This window comes from Trifolium pratense, linkage group LG4 (genome assembly GCF_020283565.1).
Source record: "Trifolium pratense cultivar HEN17-A07 linkage group LG4, ARS_RC_1.1, whole genome shotgun sequence".
In the NCBI taxonomy this organism is placed as follows: Eukaryota; Viridiplantae; Streptophyta; class Magnoliopsida; order Fabales; family Fabaceae; genus Trifolium; species Trifolium pratense.
This window is the reverse complement of record NC_060062.1, coordinates 36,708,158-36,727,618: the sequence shown is the minus strand read 5'-3', so window position 1 is coordinate 36,727,618 and position 19,461 is coordinate 36,708,158. Positions and strand designations below refer to the sequence as shown.

Below are 19,461 nucleotides of genomic sequence, written 5' to 3'. Positions count from 1 at the left end.
AATTACAGCATGTGACACTATTTTTTTATTGTTATGAATCATGGAATCGAAGGGATAAAGATCATAGATGTCGGCAAGATAGAGTGCATAAGAGTATTCATGAGGAAGATACTCATAGAAATTCATATTGAATGAATATAGATTGATAAAAGAATGAGTAAAATGTACAATGGAGTAGCTTATTTATAGGACTATTTGGAGTAACTAACTCCCTAACTAACTTTCTAACCACCTAACCAACTTAGTAACCTATCAACTAACTCTTATTGATTAACTAAGGATCTATATTCTTAACAGCCTCCCTCAAACTCAACATTGGAAAATTTGCCAATTTGAGTTTGAATTACAATTATTCTCAAAGTTTGTTGTGTGAAAAATAAGATCTAAAATTGCATTGCTGCAAACATCATGAAAATGTCCAAGTCCTTAAGATCATAAGCCACCAACTAGTTCAACAAACTTCAAATCCAAAACGCAGGTCCTTTAACAAAACTCACACAAGGCTTCAACAAAATGGCTATATCACAAATGTTTGTTTGAATCCACTTCAGCAAGACAAGGTTTTGTAAGAATCTCTGTCATTAGTGTATTACCACCAATGCTGCAAACATATATTCCCACAAACAAGCTTCATGATCACAACATTATGTTCTGATAATTCAGCAAGTGCTTCCTCATAAAGCTGATCTCCAATGAAGGTGCTTTGTTTGAATTTGCACCAAACCTTCACAAAGTATGATAGGAACATACCAAGAAACCATAAGCCTCAAAAATCAAACCTTCACAACTAGCCACACATCATGTTCTAGATTCTGCAGCAAGTGACCTTCCAAATTTTGCAACAAGTGAACTTAGAAACAAAAGCCAAAGATCCAATGATAATTGCACACTGAAGTTTGAACTATTACAATTGATAATCCAAGCAACTCCATTGAACTGAACTCCCTCCTTCAAACTCAACATTGGAAAATTTACCAATTTGAGTTTGAATTACAAAATCACCAAATTTTGGTGTCCACCAAAAGATGAATCAAATACTATTGAAAGCAACTGTTGAGAGATAATGCAGCCAACTATTAAGCAACTGTTGCAATGGACCAAGAATCCAAAGAACTCCAACATATGAGTTTCCATAGAGCATAATAGTAATGCAGGAAACCCAAAAAGGAACCACACCAAACAGAAACAATGAGCTCCTCTAAGATGAAACTTGGATTCATTGCTAAATAGTGCCTCAAATATTTCTTCAAATCCAAGCAACTTCCAAATACCAAAGCACAATGAGATGAGTGTAGTTCACATAATTCAATTCAAAATTGTGAACGGTCAGAATCAAAGCCAAGATGCAAAGGACAAGTTACCATTCCAATCTCCAAGTGCAATCTTCTAAAAACTCTAAGAACAAAGCAACTGAAACAAGAAGCAAAATGATACCATCCGAAAAACTGAAAGAACGTTGCCTCCAGGATCAAAAACAAAGTGCGATGATTTGAAAGAATGATAGCGCAGCGATAACATCATTGCAACGAAAAATACATTCGATTTAAACAGAGAAAATCGAAACGAATTTGTTCCACCGGGATCAAAAACTATGATGCATAGACCAAGATGATGAGAAAAGAAAACGATGCTCGCCGACGAAGGCAGTAGCAAATCAGAAAGCGTCTCACCTTTTTTGCTGTTCGGATCGTGATCTTGCGAGAATTGGACGTTTTCGTCGTGTTGACGCTCGACCTTGATCGGAGAAGAGAACGCTTGTACACCGGATTGATTCTGCAATTTCTGGCCGACTGCAGAAAGTACCAACTCAGTTTCGAAATCCTTCGAATGCTTGTCTTCTTCCAAAACAGTGATCAAGAGATTGACATCGCAGCAAGAATCACCAAGAAAACAACGTATCTCCCCAATCTTGATGGAGCATCCATCAGAATCTGGTGTAATTGAAGGAATAGAAACCGGAATAATTGGACTTGCGAAGCTGCCAAAAAGAATTGAATTTTGTGAAGTTGAAGACTCCAAATTTTGAGTAGAAGTGTTGAGAATTTCAGCATCGACGGATTCATCTTCTTCAAGACTTTCAGAATCGTAAGCGGAAGCGCAATCTTCGTCTTCATCCCTCGGGTATCGCTCTGATACCATGTTATGAATCATGGAATCGAAGGGATAAAGATCATAGATGTCGGTAAGATAGAGTGCATAAGAGTATTCATGAGGAAGATACTCATAGAAATTCATATTGAATGAATATAGTTTGATAAAAGAATGAGTAAGATGTACAATGGAGTAGCTTATTTATAGGACTATTTGGAGTAACTAACTCCCTAACTAACTTTCTAACCACCTAACCAACTTAGTAACCTATCAACTAACTCTTATTGATTAACTAAGGATCTATATTCTTAACATTTATTAATATAAAAGTAACTGGTTTGGTTGATTTTCAACTGTGGCTCAACTAAAAGCCTTATTTTTCTCACAAAATTAGTAACTGGCTCGGTTAGTGAATCATATGGCTCAGTTATACATCAATATGGTTTAGTTAGAAATTTTTTGGACAACAAATATCCTTCATTTGAATATGTGGCAGATTCTTAGGTATGAGCATTTTTTTATTTTTCCGGGGACATCAATTTTCTTATATTGATATTGATTGTTGCTATGAAATTTATATAACTAAACATAATCATCCCAATGATTTGTCTCTTTCTTCAAAAACTAACTAGCTAGTCCTGGCTTGGATACACTATTATACACTAATATATCATCTTCTGTGATTTACTTGTCTTGACAAATGAGTTACGTAAAAAAAAATAATTACTTTTCTTGTATGTCATTTTTTATTTAGAGTTGAATATAATTTTGATCTCCATAAAGAGGACTAGGGGTGTAATTGGACCAGTTTGGATCGGTTTTGAGTGAATCCAATGTCTTAACCAATGAGTTCCTCATTTGTTCAGTTTGATTCGATTTTTAGTGTTTTTCAAAAATGAATCCGAACCAAATTCATCGGTTTGGTTCGGATACTTTAATCTGTTTTATGAAAGTTTTTCAAAAATCGAGCAATTGAAATTTAGGGGATCAAACAATTGAAACTTGTAGCATTAAAATCAAGCAATTGTAAAACTTGCGGTGCTAAAATTGTATTTAAGTCTTTAATTTTTCCTTGAAGTTTTCTCATATATCCTTTAATTTTCAAATGTATGGATTTCTGTATATCGATTAAAATTTATGTTAAGTAAAAATGTATGTAACTTACTAGGCTTATGATAAAAGGAGATATTTTACTTGCAAGCACAGAGTAAAAATACTAGAAATATGTTCTCATAATTAAACCAAATATATTTATTATGTTTTAACTAAAATATCACATAATGATACAATCAACATTATTTTTTTTGCTTGAACTACATCTAGTAGTAGTTTAACGCAATGGGCTAGATGTAGGTGAGCCAGGTGTTGCAGGAGACTCAGGTGGACTTGGTGTTACCGGAGTGGTAGGAGGATGTGGTATAAAGGGCCATAGCCACCAAGGTAGTCCCGGAACACCCGGTGTTGATGGAGTTTTAGGTGTTCCTGGAGTTGCAGGAGAACCTGGTAAGGGCCATGGCCACCAAGGTTGTCCTGGAGCACCGGGTATGAAGCAATCAGAACTTGCATCATCACTGCCTTTAACACTATTTGTTTTCGCGCAATATTTGACACTATCCACATCATTCTTTTTTGTAGCAACCTCAACTTTAGGTGGGCTTGATATTAATGGAGTTGTCGGAGGTGTTGGTATTAACGGAGTGGCAGGTTGATTTGTTGCACCGGGCCATCCAGGTAAGCCCGGAATACTAGGCCATGTCGGAAGGCCTGGAATACTCGGTAGGCCTGGAATCATAAAACAATCAGAACTTGCATCACCATCGGTTTTACCACTTAATTTGGCGCAATATTTGACACTGTCCACATTATTTTGCTTTGTAGCAACCTCAACTGCAAAAATATGAGCCATGATTAAGTCAAATTACACATATTTTCCGTCAAAATGTCACAAAACCGTAATTTATGAATAACGATGAACAAAAACTTCACAAATTTTGTTATTCATGGTTGGTAACATTATTCATCGACAAATATGTAGGTGCATACATGAAATGATCAAATGAATTTTACTATGGATAAAACAAGACAATGAGAGTGTCCAATTAAAATAAATCAATTAGAGTGAAAAAAGGTAAAGATGCCTTATTACTCAAATTATACTTTCACGGTTTTGGATCTTTAATATAATTGGGGGCAAACAACTTTTTATTTTATTAAATAATCATGACTTACAAAAATCAAAAGAAAATTGAAAACTCAATCTTTCTAGAGATTAAGGAAATCTTACCCAAGTGCCTAGCTTCTCCCATGGAAGAGACTAAAACAACCATGACCAAGAGGCCTTGAATGAGCAAGGCTACTTTAGAGGCCATTTTTTTTAGTAAATTAGAGCCAATTGAAATTTTTCTGATGAAAGATGTGAAAATAAATGTCGAAATGTAGTCTATATATATGAGAGCTAGATGGATAGTGGATGGGCTAATTAAGGTTAACAGTAATTTTTTTTGTCTTATCTAATAATTCTATATTGTTTCTAGTCAATAAAGCTTTAATTTGTTTTCCTAATTAAAAAATATATATATTTATTCATGAGAGCATAATATTTTATGTTATTATTTAAGTATTAAAATATATTTTTAAGGTAATACTCTCTCTTATTCCTATTATAAAAAGAAATAATATATATTTAAGTTCGTTAAATAATTGAATGTATTTGTTCTAGTATATAAGCCAAATGCATATTTAGTCTATATTATAGACCAGATACATTAGTTATTAAATAAATCTAAAATTTAATTTTTTTTATAGCACAGACCAAAGAAAGTAATATTTTATTATATTTTTTTGATGGAGGAGTAATATTTACTATTTACCAAAAAACAAAAAAGTAATATTTATTATTCAAACAATAATAATATTTATTCAAATCAATGTTTCAAAAAAAATATTTTATGCTTTAAATATGATCATATAAATATATCATTTTAGGTGTGATACTTAGGACCTGTTTGGATTGACTTATTTTTAATATTATGCTAAAATCTTATACAAACAAATAAGGTTTTATGTATTATTATAAACTTTTCAAGGTAGTTTATGTCTAAACAACTTATAAAAATAAAATTTTTGTTAGTGAAAACTTATAAATTGACATTCTGTCAAAAAAAAAAAACTTATTAATTAACATTAAAAATTATTTATTTACTTAAGCTAAGCTAAAAAATAAGTCAAATCAATCGGGACTTTAATACTAAATAATCTATATATATACTGAAAAATGGTTTTTTTCCTCTTATTATAATAATATTTACTAATACACATGGTTGCTGGGGTCAGATTTATGTCCCCCAGCTCTTTATATTTTATTTTTTATTAATCTATTTTCTGTTGGTTAAAAAAAAGTAAATTGCATAGTCAACATGGGAAAAAGTTATCGTGCATAAACCTTGCATAAATATATCAGATTGCTTAGTGCGCCCTCAATATTGTTTAGCGTGCCTCCAAATTGCTTAGTGCCCCCTAGATGCTTAGCGCCCCCCCTAGATTTCTAGCACCCCCAGATTGCTTTGCGCCCCCTAGATTTCCTGTGCCCCCCAGGTTTTTTTATTTTTAAAATTTTTGATTAATTTTGAATAATTGAATTTTAGTTTATTCATTAGGGATAATTTTCAGAGTATTATGTATGATTAAATGTTTTAGTAGCTTGTTTTAAACTAAAATCATGCCAAAATCATTTGCTGTGGAATGGTTTTAGAGATTTGTACTCCAAAACCATTAGATGTACTTAATCATGTCAAAACCATTTTGTTGTGGAATAGTTTCAGAGGGTTGTACTCCAAAACCATTAGATGTACTTAATAGTTTTTATGTTAATTGTGATAGATTAAACCATAATTACAGTACATGTTTTAGTATGTAATTTTAAATTAAAATATGGCTATATAATTATCCAACACAATTAATTTAAAATGAGTTCTTATAGTATGTACTTCAAAGGGACAAAAGTAACTATTTCATTTGAAATGAGGAGCGCACTAGAAATCTGGGGGAGGAAAAAAAACTGAGGGGCGCGCTAGAAATCTGGGGGAGGAAAAAAAACTGGGGGGTTGTTAGAAATCTGGGTGAGGAAAAAAAAATTTGGGGGGCACACGAGAAAATATGGGGGGCATGCCAGGAAAAAAATGGGGGACAAAAAAGGGGGGCGCGCTAAGTAATCTAGGGGGTCTGGTAAACAAATTTCATTATTTATGCATGGTGCATAAGGAAAAAGCTTATGTAGTATGCACCATAACCACTCCCCTCAACATGCATGTCCAGTGAGTTATTTTTTTAAAATTATTGATCTATTTTTATAAATCTATTTTCTTTTTTATTAATCTATTTCCCTTTGCTTATTAATAACATTTTAAGATTATTGTTCAATTTTTTAAAAGATTATACCATTTAAAAAAATACATTTTAAGATTATAAAAAATAATAAACATTTATGTACCAAAAAAAATTAATAATAAACATTTAAGAAGATTCATTATTAATTCTTAAATTGAATAATCAATACTAAAATATATTTCAAAACATAGTTTGTTTGCCATTTAAAAAAAATTATTTGTTTGACTAGGTTTTTAATAAAGTAAATTACAAGCCTTAAATTAAATAATAGTAAATATTTTTTTAACAAAAGCGATTCAAACTTTTTTTCTTTTGACTAAAAAGACCATTCAAACTTGCATTTATGACTTTTATTCGCGATCATAAACTATTGAAAATTGATTATATAATGGCATTAGGTTAAATGACTTATAGCATGTTTGGTTCAGCGTTTGCATGCCAAATTTCGCATCCCGATGCAAGCTAAACATGATATTTATGAAGCTGTAATTTGTAGCTTTAGGAATACAATCAGAATTCACCGCACTTTTGTAAAAACCAACGTGAATCCAAACATATGCTAACTTACCCAATAGCATTTTCTAGTATAGGGTCGTCTTCGTCGACCACCTGGTATGTCTTTGTTAACACAGAGTTTGAAAAAAATGGATTTTCATCGATGAAAAATTCGAGTTTGAACCCTTTTGGAGTAGTTATCCTGGTATACTTGATATCTTTGAGAAACTTCAGAGCTTCCTCGTCACGCTTGGTAATCTAATTCATAAAGCTGTGAAATTTTTCCCTGGTTTATGAATTAGATTACCAAGCGTGACGAAGAAGCTCTGAAATTTCTCAAATATATCAAGTATACCAGGATATAGCTACCCAAAAAGGTTCAAACTCGAATTTTTCTTTGATGAAAATCTGTTTTTTTCAAACTCCATGTTAACAAAGACATACCAGATGGTCCATGAAAACGACCCTATACTGGAGAATGCTATCGGGTAACTTAGTCTTTTTATGCTGATGCTATTATATATGTAATCTATTTTCAATATTTTTTTAGCGTTTCTTTAAATTAAATAATAACAAATTATTTTCTTCAGGTGCGTTTTTATTCGTCATCGATTCATCCCCAAATTTTGTTCATCCATCTATAAGCACCATTAATTAAACCTTCCTTCTAGCAGAGGAACCACTTCAAGAGAGCCTTTGCAAAGTCATGGCTTCTTCTATTTTAATGAAGAGACCAATTTTTTGTGGATCGTTGTACATATGGGTGTAGCGATGTTTGTGGGTGGGTGTTTGTGAGATTGAAGAAGATAATGACTTTGTGAGATCTGAGATATGAATAGTCAAAATTTCATTGGTTCAATAATTTATTCTTTTTACTTTTTATTGTCACAAAATTGTTTTTTTGTAACGGGATGGTGATTCTCACATGTAACGAAAAGATCACTATCAGTTAGTGACATGGATTAAATGATGACGTGTTGTTTTTTTATTGGGAGAACAACACCAACATATTGTATCTAAGTTTTGTCCTTATTTTTATTTTACCTATTCAAATATTTTATGATTAGTTTTCATGTCTTTTACTCCGTCAGCTTCTATATGAAAAAATTTACCTTTTAAATTTATCGTAAAGTTGATGTATTTAGACTATAATATTGTTTAGATACACCAACTTTATAATAAATCTAAAACGTAATTTTTTTTTTCTTTTATATATAGAACCCAAGGGAGTATCATTTTATTTTAGGTTAAATATCTTATGTTATATTTTTAAATTGTTTTTTACTTTCATATATGAATATGTATAATATTTTATATTATATATTAAAATTCATTAGGTAAATTTTTTTTTTTGACTAAAAATTAGGTAATACTATTTTTTATTACTAAAACGATAATTATATTTATTCAAATCAAATCGATATCGATATTTTAATAATAAATAGTTTTTTAAGGTAATATTGGTTTTGTTAGGCACATATTATGCACAATTTGTTTTTAATATACTCATTTGCCTTATTTAATGATAAAGAATTTTATACATTTGACCAACATTGAATTGGTATTTCGTACAAGTGGTAAGGGTCTTGGCAATGGCGGATCCATGACCTTGGCTCAGTGGGTGGAAACTTTTTCACTTCAATTAAAAATAATAATAATTATATATATAATTTCAAAAAATTGCATTAAGATACAAGTGTTTTTTTATTCAACCTTAAGATACAAGTTAAAAAGTTAAATATAGTTTTTTTTTTTTTTAAAATATTGCATTCACTGTATTAAACGCTTAAAAATGTATATTTTCAACACAAAACTTGTCTCTTAAGTTTGTTTCGTTTCATTTGTCCCATAAATTTATTTTTTTCATTTTTTTATTATATTTTGGTCGCTTAAGTTATGAATATCAAATACTTTGATCTTTTGAGTTACAAACTTTAGATAATTTAGTCATTCCGTTAGAAATCAAAATATCTTGATATTTATAATAATTTAAAAGGTTAAAGTGTTTCACATTTATAATTTAAAGAATAAAAATGAAATGAAAAAATTTAATGGACCAAATTATCTAATGTCTGTATTTTAAAAGATTAAAATGAAACAAAGAAAATTTATAGAACCAAAGTAAAATATAAAATTAACTTAATGTATGAAAAATATAATTTAACTTATTAAATAATAAAATTTGCACACAAATACAGTCATAGAATGCTATGTAGACAGCAGTGAGTCCACATGGCTGAATTGTTTTGATTTGAATAAGAATGACTATAAGTGAAAAAGCTACCGTAACAAAATGAAAACACTGCAGCCCTGCATGGTGCAGAGGGATTGGACAGAAGCTGAGCTTGGTGCAGGGTGCAAAGCCAACTTTTCAGGGGGTGCAAATTTAAATAAATAAGGATTATTTGTTAAAATTTGAGTGTGGTCAGCTGCACATCCTAGGCCCAACATGGGTCCGCCCCTAGGTCTTGGGCCATTAAGCCTGTGATTAGGGGTTCGGTTTTTGGCTCTTACATATGAAGAAAATTCGGTTGAAATGAGACAATTCAGTTTGTGTTCTCCACAGGTTCTCCGACAGAGATTAACCATCGCTAATAGAGGCGGCATCTTCATGCCAATATCATGATAAAAAAAATAAATTTATACATTGTGATACTTATTATTAAATTTATTTTCATTTGCCTTACTTAATGCCTCAAAACAAAAATTATGATACTTATTGAGTCAAAGAAAAGGATGCGATACGTCTGTGAGCTTAACTTAGTTGGCAGAACATTATATTATATATATGCATGCAGGAGACCAAAGTTCGAACTCCGGTTATTCATTTATCCATATTTTTTTTTTTACTTGTTATCCATCTTAAGAGTGTAATTTTTAGCCATTAATAAACTACTTGACAAAAAAATGCGATGCTTAATTTATAAAAAAAGGAGTGTTAAACTTAATACTAACAACTACCAATTAAGTTCTTCAAAAAAGAAAAAACTACCGATCAAGATATCCTAAAAATAGTTTTTAAAATTTTGGCTTAATTATAATTTTCGTCTCTCTATTTTACTCAACTCATGAAAATGATCCATCTATTTTAATTTCACCCAGTTTTAATCCTGCTCACCCAATACTAATCTTACATGTCACATTTTTAATGACATGGCAAAGACACTACTGACGTGCCAAAGTCCACTCACACTAAACCTTTTCATGTCACTAATTACATATATTTAAATTATAATAAAAACACAAAACTTAAAATAACAAACGTGAGCGTCGGAGAACTAACGTGTTTTGCATGAACTTTCCCACCATCATCCACCGTACCTGAACTCTATTGCTACCGTAACTAGCTCAGATCTCACCATCGGAATCACTTAATCCTGTTTGGGCAGAACAATACCCAATTTTAATACTCATATATGTCTTAATATACAAAAATATAACAATATAATTAATGCAGAAAACTCAATTCAAACTTCAAAGCCAAATCTTTATCAAAATAAACTCCTTCAAAGTTTCAATGTCATATCTGATGAGGATGAAATTTTGTTGTAACAAATACCCTTCATTTGGATATGTGACAGATTCCTAGGTAAGGGCATTTTTTTATTTTTCCTGGGACATCAACTTTCTTATATTGATATTGATTGTTGCTATGAAATTTATATAACTAAACATAATCATCCCAATGATTTTGTCTCTGACATGGATACACTATTATACACTCATATACCATGTTCTGTGATTTACTTGTCTTGACAAATGAGTTACGTAAAAAAAAATTACTTTTCTTGTATGTCATTTTTTATTTAGAGTTGAATATAATTTTGATCTCCATAAAGAGGACTAGGGGTGTAATTGGACTAGTTTGGATCGGTTTTGAGTGAATCCAATGTCTTAACCAATGAGTTCTTCATTTGTTCAGTTTGATTCGATTTTTAGTGTTTTTCAAAAATGAATCCGAACCAAATTCATCAGTTTGGTTCGGATACGTTAATCTGTTTTATGAAAGTTTTTCAAAATCGAGCAATTGAAATTTAGGGGATCAAAATCGAGCAATTGTTAAACTTAAGGGGTTAAAATCAAACAATTGAAACTTGTAGCGTTAAAATCAAGCAATTATAAAACTTGCGGTGCTAAAATTGTATTTAAGTCTTTAATTTTTCCTTGAAGTTTTCTCATATATCCTTTAATTTTCAAACGTATGGATTTCTGTATATCGATTAAAATTTATGTTAATTAAAAATGTATGTAACTTACTAGGCTTATGATAAAAGGAGATATTTTACTTGCAAGCACAGAGTAAAAATACTAGAAATATGTTCTCATAATTAAACCAAATATATTTATTATGTTTTAACTAAAATATCACATAATGATACAATCAACATTATTTTTTTTGCTTGAACTACATCTAGTAGTAGTTTAACGCAATGGGCTAGATGTAGGTGAACCAGGTGTTGCAGGAGACTTAGGTGGACTTGGTGTTACTGGAGTTGTAGGAGGCTGTGGTATAAAGGGCCATAGCCACCAAGGTAGTCCCGGAACACCCGGTGTTGATGGAGTTTTAGGTGTTCCTGGAGTTGCAGGAGAACCTGGTAAGGGCCATGGCCACCAAGGTTGTCCTGGAGCACCAGGTATGAAGCAATCAGAACTTGCATCATCACTGCCTTTAACACTATTTGTTTTCGTGCAATATTTGACACTATCCACGTCTTTCTTTTTTGTAGCAACCTCAACTTTAGGTGGGCTTGATATTAATGTAGTTGCAGGAGGTGTTGGTATTAACGGAGTTACAGGTTGATTTGTTGCACCGGGCCATAAAGGTAAGCTCGGAATACTAGGCCATGTCGGAAGGCCTGGAATACTCGGTAGGCCTGGAATCATGAAACAATCAGAACTTGCATCACCATCGGTTTTACCACTTAATTTGGCGCAATATTTGACACTGTCCACATTATTTTGCTTTGTAGCAACCTCAACTGCAAAAATATGAGCCATGATTAAGTCAAATTACACATATTTTCCGTCAAAATTTTATCAAAACCGTAATTTATGAATAACGAACAAAAACTTCACAAATTTTGTTATTCATGGTTGGTAACATAACATTATTCATCGACAAATATGTAGGTGCATACATGAAATGATCAAATGAATTTTACTATGGATAAAGACAATATGTACCCAAAAACAAAAAACAAGACAATGAAAGTGTCCAATTAAAATAAATCAATTAGAGTGAAAAAGGTAAAGATGCCTTATTACTCAAATTATACTTTCACGGTTTTGGATCTTTAATATAATTGGGGGCAAACAACTTTTTATTTTATTAAATAATCATGACTTACAAAAATCAAAAGAAAATTGAAAACTCAATCTTTCTAGAGATTAAGGAAATCTTACCCAAGTGCCTAGCTTCTCCCATGGAAGAGACTAAAACAATCATGACCAAGAGGCCTTGAATGAGCAAGGCTACTTTAGAGGCCATTTTTTTGAGTAAATTAGAGCCAATTGAAATTTTTCTGATGAAAGATGTGAAAATAATTGTCAAAATGTACTCTATATATAAGAGAGCTAGATGGATAGTGAACGGGCTAATTAAGATTACCGGTAATTTTTTTGGTCTTATCTAATAATTCTAAATTGTTTCTAGTCAATAAAGTTTTAATTTGTTTTCCTAATTAAAAAATATATATATTTATTCATGAGAGTATAATATTTTATGATATTATTTAAATATTAAAATACATTTTTAAGGTAATACTATCTCTTATTCCTATTATAAGAAGAAAAAATATATATTTAAGTTCGTTAAATAATTGAATGTATTTGATCTAGTATATAAACCAAATGCATATTTAGTCTATATTATAGACCAGATACATTAGTTATTAAATAAATCTAAAATTTAATTTTTTTATAGCACAAACCAAAGAAAGTAATATTTTATTATTTTTTTATAGAGGAGTAATATTTATTATTTACCAAAAAATAAAAAAAAAAGTAATATTTATTATTCAAACAATAATAATATTTATTCAAATCAATGTTTCAAAAAAATATTTTATACTTTAAATATGATCATATAAATATATCATTTTAGGTGTGATACTTAGGACCTGTTTGGATTGACTTATTTTTGATCTTATGCAAAACATCTTATACAAATCAATAAGGTTTTATGTTTTGTTATAAATTTTTCAAGATAGTTTATGTCAAATCAACTTATAAAAATACAATTTTTTTTAGTGAAAACATATAAGTTAACATTATGTCAAAAAAAAAAAACTTATAAATTAACATAAAAAATTATTTATTTACATAAGCTAAGCTAAAAAAATAAGTCAAATCAATCGGGCCTTTATTACTAAATAATCTATATATTGAATGTGAAAATAAATAAAAAAAAAATACTAAAAAATGTTTTTTTTTCTCTTATTATAATAATGTCACATGGTTGCTGGGGTCAGATTTATATCCCCCAGCTCTTTGTATTTTTTTTTATTAATCTGTTTTTTTTTGGTTAAAAAAAATAAGTAAATTGCATACTCAACATGCATGTTGATGATAGTTAATTATATGCTATTTTTAGTATTATTTTATGGTAGTTTTAGTGACAATTGAAGATCAAAAGCAAGCAAAAACCTAGAAAAATGAAGTTACTTGACAAAAAAGCAAGAAAAGTGAAAAAAACATCCAAAAGGACGCGCACCATCGTAGCAACGATACGATCCATCGTAGCCACGATGGGACAATTTTGAACGTCATCGTGGCCATCATGGATACGATGGGTGCTGACGGTGGTTCTGCAAGTGCACAAAATCGCTAGCAAGTAATAAAGTAGTAAGTTTATTGTTCTCCACATGGATTGTGCCAAGGTTACTAGTTTCGCTTAGGAATATAGATAGTTGCCTTCACTTTGTGTATTTAAGAAGGTATCTTTGCGGGTACTTTAGTAAATGCGGAAAGTAAATGCGGAAATTAAATGACCGGAAAATAAATGTTGTGTGTGTGACCACACGGGGTGGTTAAGTGTGGTCGGATCCCTCCCTTACTCCTGCTTGGTTGCTCAATTATTTCTCTCTCTCCTAGGATTTAGACTGTTGAAAATAGGTGCGATGCCGTATTTGTGCCTATTTCTATTACAAGCTTTTACATAGCCTAGTTAAAGGTTACCCTTACTTTATTTAGACACCCTGATCCAGAACTCCACTTTTTCGTTAAAACTTTGGTCTCATCTCCCTAGGGACCCCTAAATTATAAGTTGTCACATTTGCCTAAAACTGTCACCTACTCATAGGCATACTCTTTAAGGTAGAAATTAACGTTCTATTCCAATCTTATACTAAGACCGCAGATACTGAATTTAATGCTCTCATGTAGGCCTTAACAAGCTGTCCTTCAGTCGGGATTACTAGCTTCGTTTCCTATGCGATATCCACTAGGTCCTTAGATTTTATTCTAATGTGATCAATATTAAAATAACTAAAACCAGACAATCAAAAGAGTTTTAAAAAATAGAAATAACTGAATTTATATAAATAACTAATATAAATATTACAACCAAGCATTCATAAGGGAGTTTCTCGACTCCACCTAACCTAGAAAAAATAAATTACAGAGACAGAAAGAAAAAGAACCTTAATGGCCTTGAAGTTCCTTGGCCTCCTTGCCTCCTTCTTAGAGTTCTCCTAACTCTTAACTAAGTTGGAATATTTTGGAATGGAGTGGAATGAATAATAGTGAATGAGGAAGACTCTTTATAGTTTTACAGCTGGATTTGAGCTTTTTTTCTGCGCTGCATCGCACCCATCGTGGCCACAATGGCGTGTATTTTTGCCTCATCGTGGCCATGATGGAAGATTTACTCGAGATTTTCTGCTTATTTTTCAAGTCATCATCATGTCACGATGACAAGCCATCGTGTCACGATAATAAAGATTTTCAACAGATTTTCTTCAATTTTATCCTTCTTCTCATCGCGCCACGCCCAGGTTCATCGTGGGTACGATGGTGCGCTTTCTTTATTCCATTTTTGCCCATTTTTGCTGCTTTTTTCATTTTTCTTGCTTTCAGTCCTTGTGTCTTCACTTTTCCTGATATTTCCTTGCTTTTGGTCTTTATTTACTATAAAAACTATACTAATCTACTACTAAAAATGTCATATAATTGGTTGTCATCAGGTGCGCAGAAAAAAGCCCAAATCTAGCTTAAAAATAATAAATAAAGCCCTCCTCCTTCACAATTATTCATTCAGAAATCACTCAACAATAGTGATACTCAAGAGAGAGTTAGGAGAACTCTAAGGAGGAGGCAAGGAGGGCCAAGGAACTCCGAGGCAACACGGTTCCTTTCATTTATTGTCTTTGTAATTTTATTTTCCTAAGTTAGGTCGAGTATGTGAACTCCCTTATGAATGTTGAAACATGTATTACGGTTCGAAAAAGTTTATGCTCAATTGTTATTCAGTTATTTCCATAATTGTCTTGTTTTAATTCTTCGTTCTTAATCTTGACCGAAATTAGAATGAACCCATAGGTAGCTAATCACAGACTAATAAGCCCGAAAATAAAGACAATTCAACCGACCTATATGAAACCATTAAATTCAGTATATGCGGAAGGGGGTAGGATTAGGAACTACACGTAGCTAAATACTGCATATTTAGGGATAATCAAACAAGGTAGGCCAAGAATATGTGACAACCTGTCAAACATTGAACTGGCCGAGGGTAAGGACGCCTTTTGTTAGGCTGAACCATCGGAGGTGAGAATATTATAAAAATATGGGTGAAACTTACCAAACGGGTGACTTACCTCTTTTCAAATTGCATTAGAAATAAGGGAGGGTAATTCTAAATTTATTTTAATAGAAATTAATCTGACGGACTATAACTAATAGTGAAGAAAAGTATAACGCTGGTTACCAAGTAGGAGTAAGGGAGGTATTCAAAACACTTAACCACCCTGTGTGTCTACTCGCACACCCTTTATTTTAATTGTCTTTTATTTTATTGTTATTTACTTTACTTGTTATTTACTTTTAATAGTCACACTCCCTCAAACCAACAAAGAGAATGCAAAGCGTTTGTTTTCTAAATTCCTAAGCGAAACTAGTAATTTTGGAACAATCCCTGTGTGGAACAATAATGTAATGCCCAGGTCTGATGAGGGCGTGGAGTGGTTGTTGAAGGTGTGAAAACACAAGAAGGGGGGGGGGGTTGAATTGTGTTTTAGCTAAGTTAAAACTTTTTCAAGTTCTTAACTCAACTACGTTAGCAGCGGATAAATAACACAAATAATAACAAGAGAGAGAGAGAGATCACACAAGCAGTTTATACTGGTTCCTCTCACAAAACGAGAGTAGTCCAGTCCCCTTGCACTTCCAAGGGAGTTCACTATAATCACACAAGATTACACTTGCTCAAGCACACAAGCAAGAGACTTCTCAACAATGCTCAAGCACACAAGCTTAAGACTTCACACTTAAGCACACAAGCTTAAGTTTCACACTTAAGCACACAAGCTTAAGTATCCTCAAGTAATAGTAAAGTATATAAAAATATACAAGTGCTCTTAGATGAACCTAAAGAGAGCAAATACAAATAGTACAGAGTATTTGACTAAAGTGCAAAAACACTTCAGAGGTTCAGAGCTTGTATATCACAGAGTTCAGAGTTTGTTCAGCGCACGTTCAATTCTTAAATGATTGTTTTTGTTGTAGCTGAATCTTCTAGTATATATACCACTAGAAAAGAGTCGTTGCAAAAGGAGCCGTTGGAGTTGATAACCTTTTGTCTTCAAGCAATCTGTCTTGATGCAGTTTGGTTGTATCCAAAACTAAGAAAGAGTTTCAGGTACTTTGACTACTGCAGAGAAGACTTTCCTTATTCAGCTAACAAAACTGAAGACCCACGTTCTCAAGTTAGGACAGACAAAACAGAGGTAGCTGAACTGATCAGGCTTGAAAGGTCCTTTTCTTCATTGGTAGAAGAGTTGACTAGAAAAGGGAATCTTCACAGCTTTCAACGAGATCTTCAGAGTTTGATGAAGCTTGTAGACAGACATGAAGTTCTGAGGTCTTCATCCTCTGAACGTTGTAACCTCTGAAGTCCAACATCTTCTGAGCGCTTGTGAACTTCTGAATTCACATCCTCTGAACTTCACTCAGAGCTTATATGATGCTTATATCTGCGCACTTAAAATAAATTTTTAGTCCTTCCAATTGTTAATTAATACTTTGTTATCATCAAAACCTTTATAGATTTAGGGGCAAACATTTTTAAATCAATTTTGTTCCAACAATCTCCCCCTTTTTGATGATGACAAACATCAGTATTAATTGACAATTGTTGTTAAATTAACTTATCATGTTTCTCTTAGGTTTATGAGTTTTGCAAGCTCCCCCTAAGATTGATACTCCATAAAGTCTGAGCTTTATGTTTTATCCATGATATTTTAATTTAGTATAAGATTAAGATGGTTTGAAATAAAACAAATTTCATATCTTTCTTCAGAGTGAGAGGTTTGCAAGCTCTCCCCCTAAGTCTCATAAGGCTAAGTTAAAATTGCACTCTTAACTTATCCTTACTTATGAAATTTATTTTAGTTTCAACTAACTTAGTCTCCACCTTGAAATACGTAAGACAACTTAAAAGTAACAACTTTTATCTTAACAGATAAAAGCGAGATAAAAGGCGTGGTTTCAGTTTTGGAACTTATCAATTAATGCGTAACTACTCCCCCTTTTGTCATTATCAAAAAGTAAAACAAAGTTATAAAACCAAGACAGTCAAAGAAAAAGAGTGGTTGTTACAAAGGTGAATTAATTTCAAAAACGAAAACCAACGCGCTCAAAGGTTTATAAAAAAAGGTGAACGAGTTAACATGCCTGCTTCACATAAAAACACGAATAAACAAGTGAAGCAAGAGAGATTGGGAAGAATGAAAAGATTTAGTTTACGCATCGCAGAGTTTAAGAGAAAGAAAGAAGACGAAGAGAAACGCGAAAACGATGAAAAAGATAAAGAAGACAACAAGATACCACAAGATGCTGAAATAATAATCATCTCATCAGATTCTGAGGCTGAGGAGAATGAAGATGATGCTGACTATGTTGAGTTCTTGGCTAGCTATGTTCCAGAAGAGGAACAAGAAGAAGAAGAAGAAGCACAAAACCCAGATCCCATAGAGATTTCATCAGAGGATGCTGAGGAGAAATCTGAGATTTCTTCTGAGTATTATCCATCTGATTAGGATTAGGTTGTCTTTTTCTTTTTCTTTTTACCAATGTACTCAACATGGTTAGAGCATTAATAAAAATTTTCGTTTTAAAAAGCATCTTGTGTTCTTATGTTCTTATGTATCAAGAAAATATAAATATCAAGTGAACATGAAAGAGGTAAGCAAGTAAAACATAAACAAAACAACTTGAAATAGATAAACCAGAAAAAGTGTTCAGAAGATAAACAGAAAAATAAAGAAAACTTAAAACAAGTGCATAGAATCCTAGGGTTTCTTAAGATAGGCTAAGAGTTGGTCGAATTTATCATTCAAGGATCCCACATTGGAAACTAAACCATCCACCTTGGTTTCCAATGTCTCTTGAGCAGCTCTTTGACGTTCTAAACCTTCTTGTTGTTCCCTCAGGGCCTCTTGAAAAATCTGCAACTGATTAGCCATCACAGGAGTTTGATCTTCAATCACAGGCGCTTGCTCTTCAACCAAAGGTGCCTTTCCTTTATCAGAGGGTTCACCTTCCTCTGGATAGTCTATCATCAGCACATCCTCTTGATTCTGAGAAGCAAGCACATCATCTGTAGCATCCTCTTGGTTTAACTCAGAAGTTTCTTCAGCAAGCCTGGCAGCAGCTTCAGCTAGTCGTTCATTCTCAATCCGTTGGTCCTCAAGTCTTTGCAAAAGAGAAGAATCAACCCAGCAATCCTTGAATGCAGACAGACGCCTCACAGCACCAGCGATAGCAGCAAGCTTAGCACGCTCATGCTCTTCATGATTGAATGGCGTTAACCTTTTCAACTCAGCCCTAGCCAAACTGTTCCTCATGAAGCTTATACCATCCAGATCCCTTCTACTAACAACGGCCTTAATCTCTTCAGCAGCAACATCCAAAGCATTGCAAATCCTTGCCTTAATGCTTGAAACTTCTAGGTCCACATCAGAAGGACAAACTAAGAACCTGTCCTTTATTTTAGATAATCTAAGCAAATCTTCATGAAACTGAGTGGATAGATTACTAAAAGGGTTAGATGATGAGGGTGAAGGATTGGGAATAGAAGAGAGAGTAGGTGATTCAGTAGCAGGGTTGTCAATAATCACAACTTCGGCCTCTGAAGGCTTGGGGGCACAAGTATGAATACGCTCAGGAGAAGCATATTCAGCACTTGGTTGAGGTTGAGGTTCAGGGGTTGGTTCAGATGATGATATGTCAGAAGTTGATTCAGGGTAAATATGTTCAGGAGATGGTTCAGGA

At 32.6% G+C, this 19,461-nt stretch overlaps 2 protein-coding genes across 2 annotated transcripts; one reads left to right on the top strand and one right to left on the bottom strand.

The window, feature by feature from the left end:
• Nucleotides 1-3,421: 3,421 nt before the first annotated feature.
• LOC123922598 (cuticle collagen 34-like) lies at nt 3,422-4,489 on the bottom strand. Its single transcript, XM_045975296.1, has 2 exons — nt 4,376-4,489; nt 3,422-3,978 (listed from the first exon to the last, which is right to left on the bottom strand). Exons 1-2 carry the CDS (start codon nt 4,458-4,460, stop codon nt 3,422-3,424), a joined length of 642 nt encoding a protein of 213 aa, XP_045831252.1. The 5' UTR covers nt 4,461-4,489.
• A 4,776-nt stretch (nt 4,490-9,265) lies between these two features.
• LOC123922596 (collagen alpha-2(IX) chain-like) lies at nt 9,266-11,773 on the top strand. The gene is made up of 3 exons (XM_045975294.1): nt 9,266-9,350; nt 11,418-11,606; nt 11,700-11,773. Exons 1-3 carry the CDS (start codon nt 9,266-9,268, stop codon nt 11,771-11,773), a joined length of 348 nt encoding a protein of 115 aa, XP_045831250.1.
• Nucleotides 11,774-19,461: the final 7,688 nt, after the last annotated feature.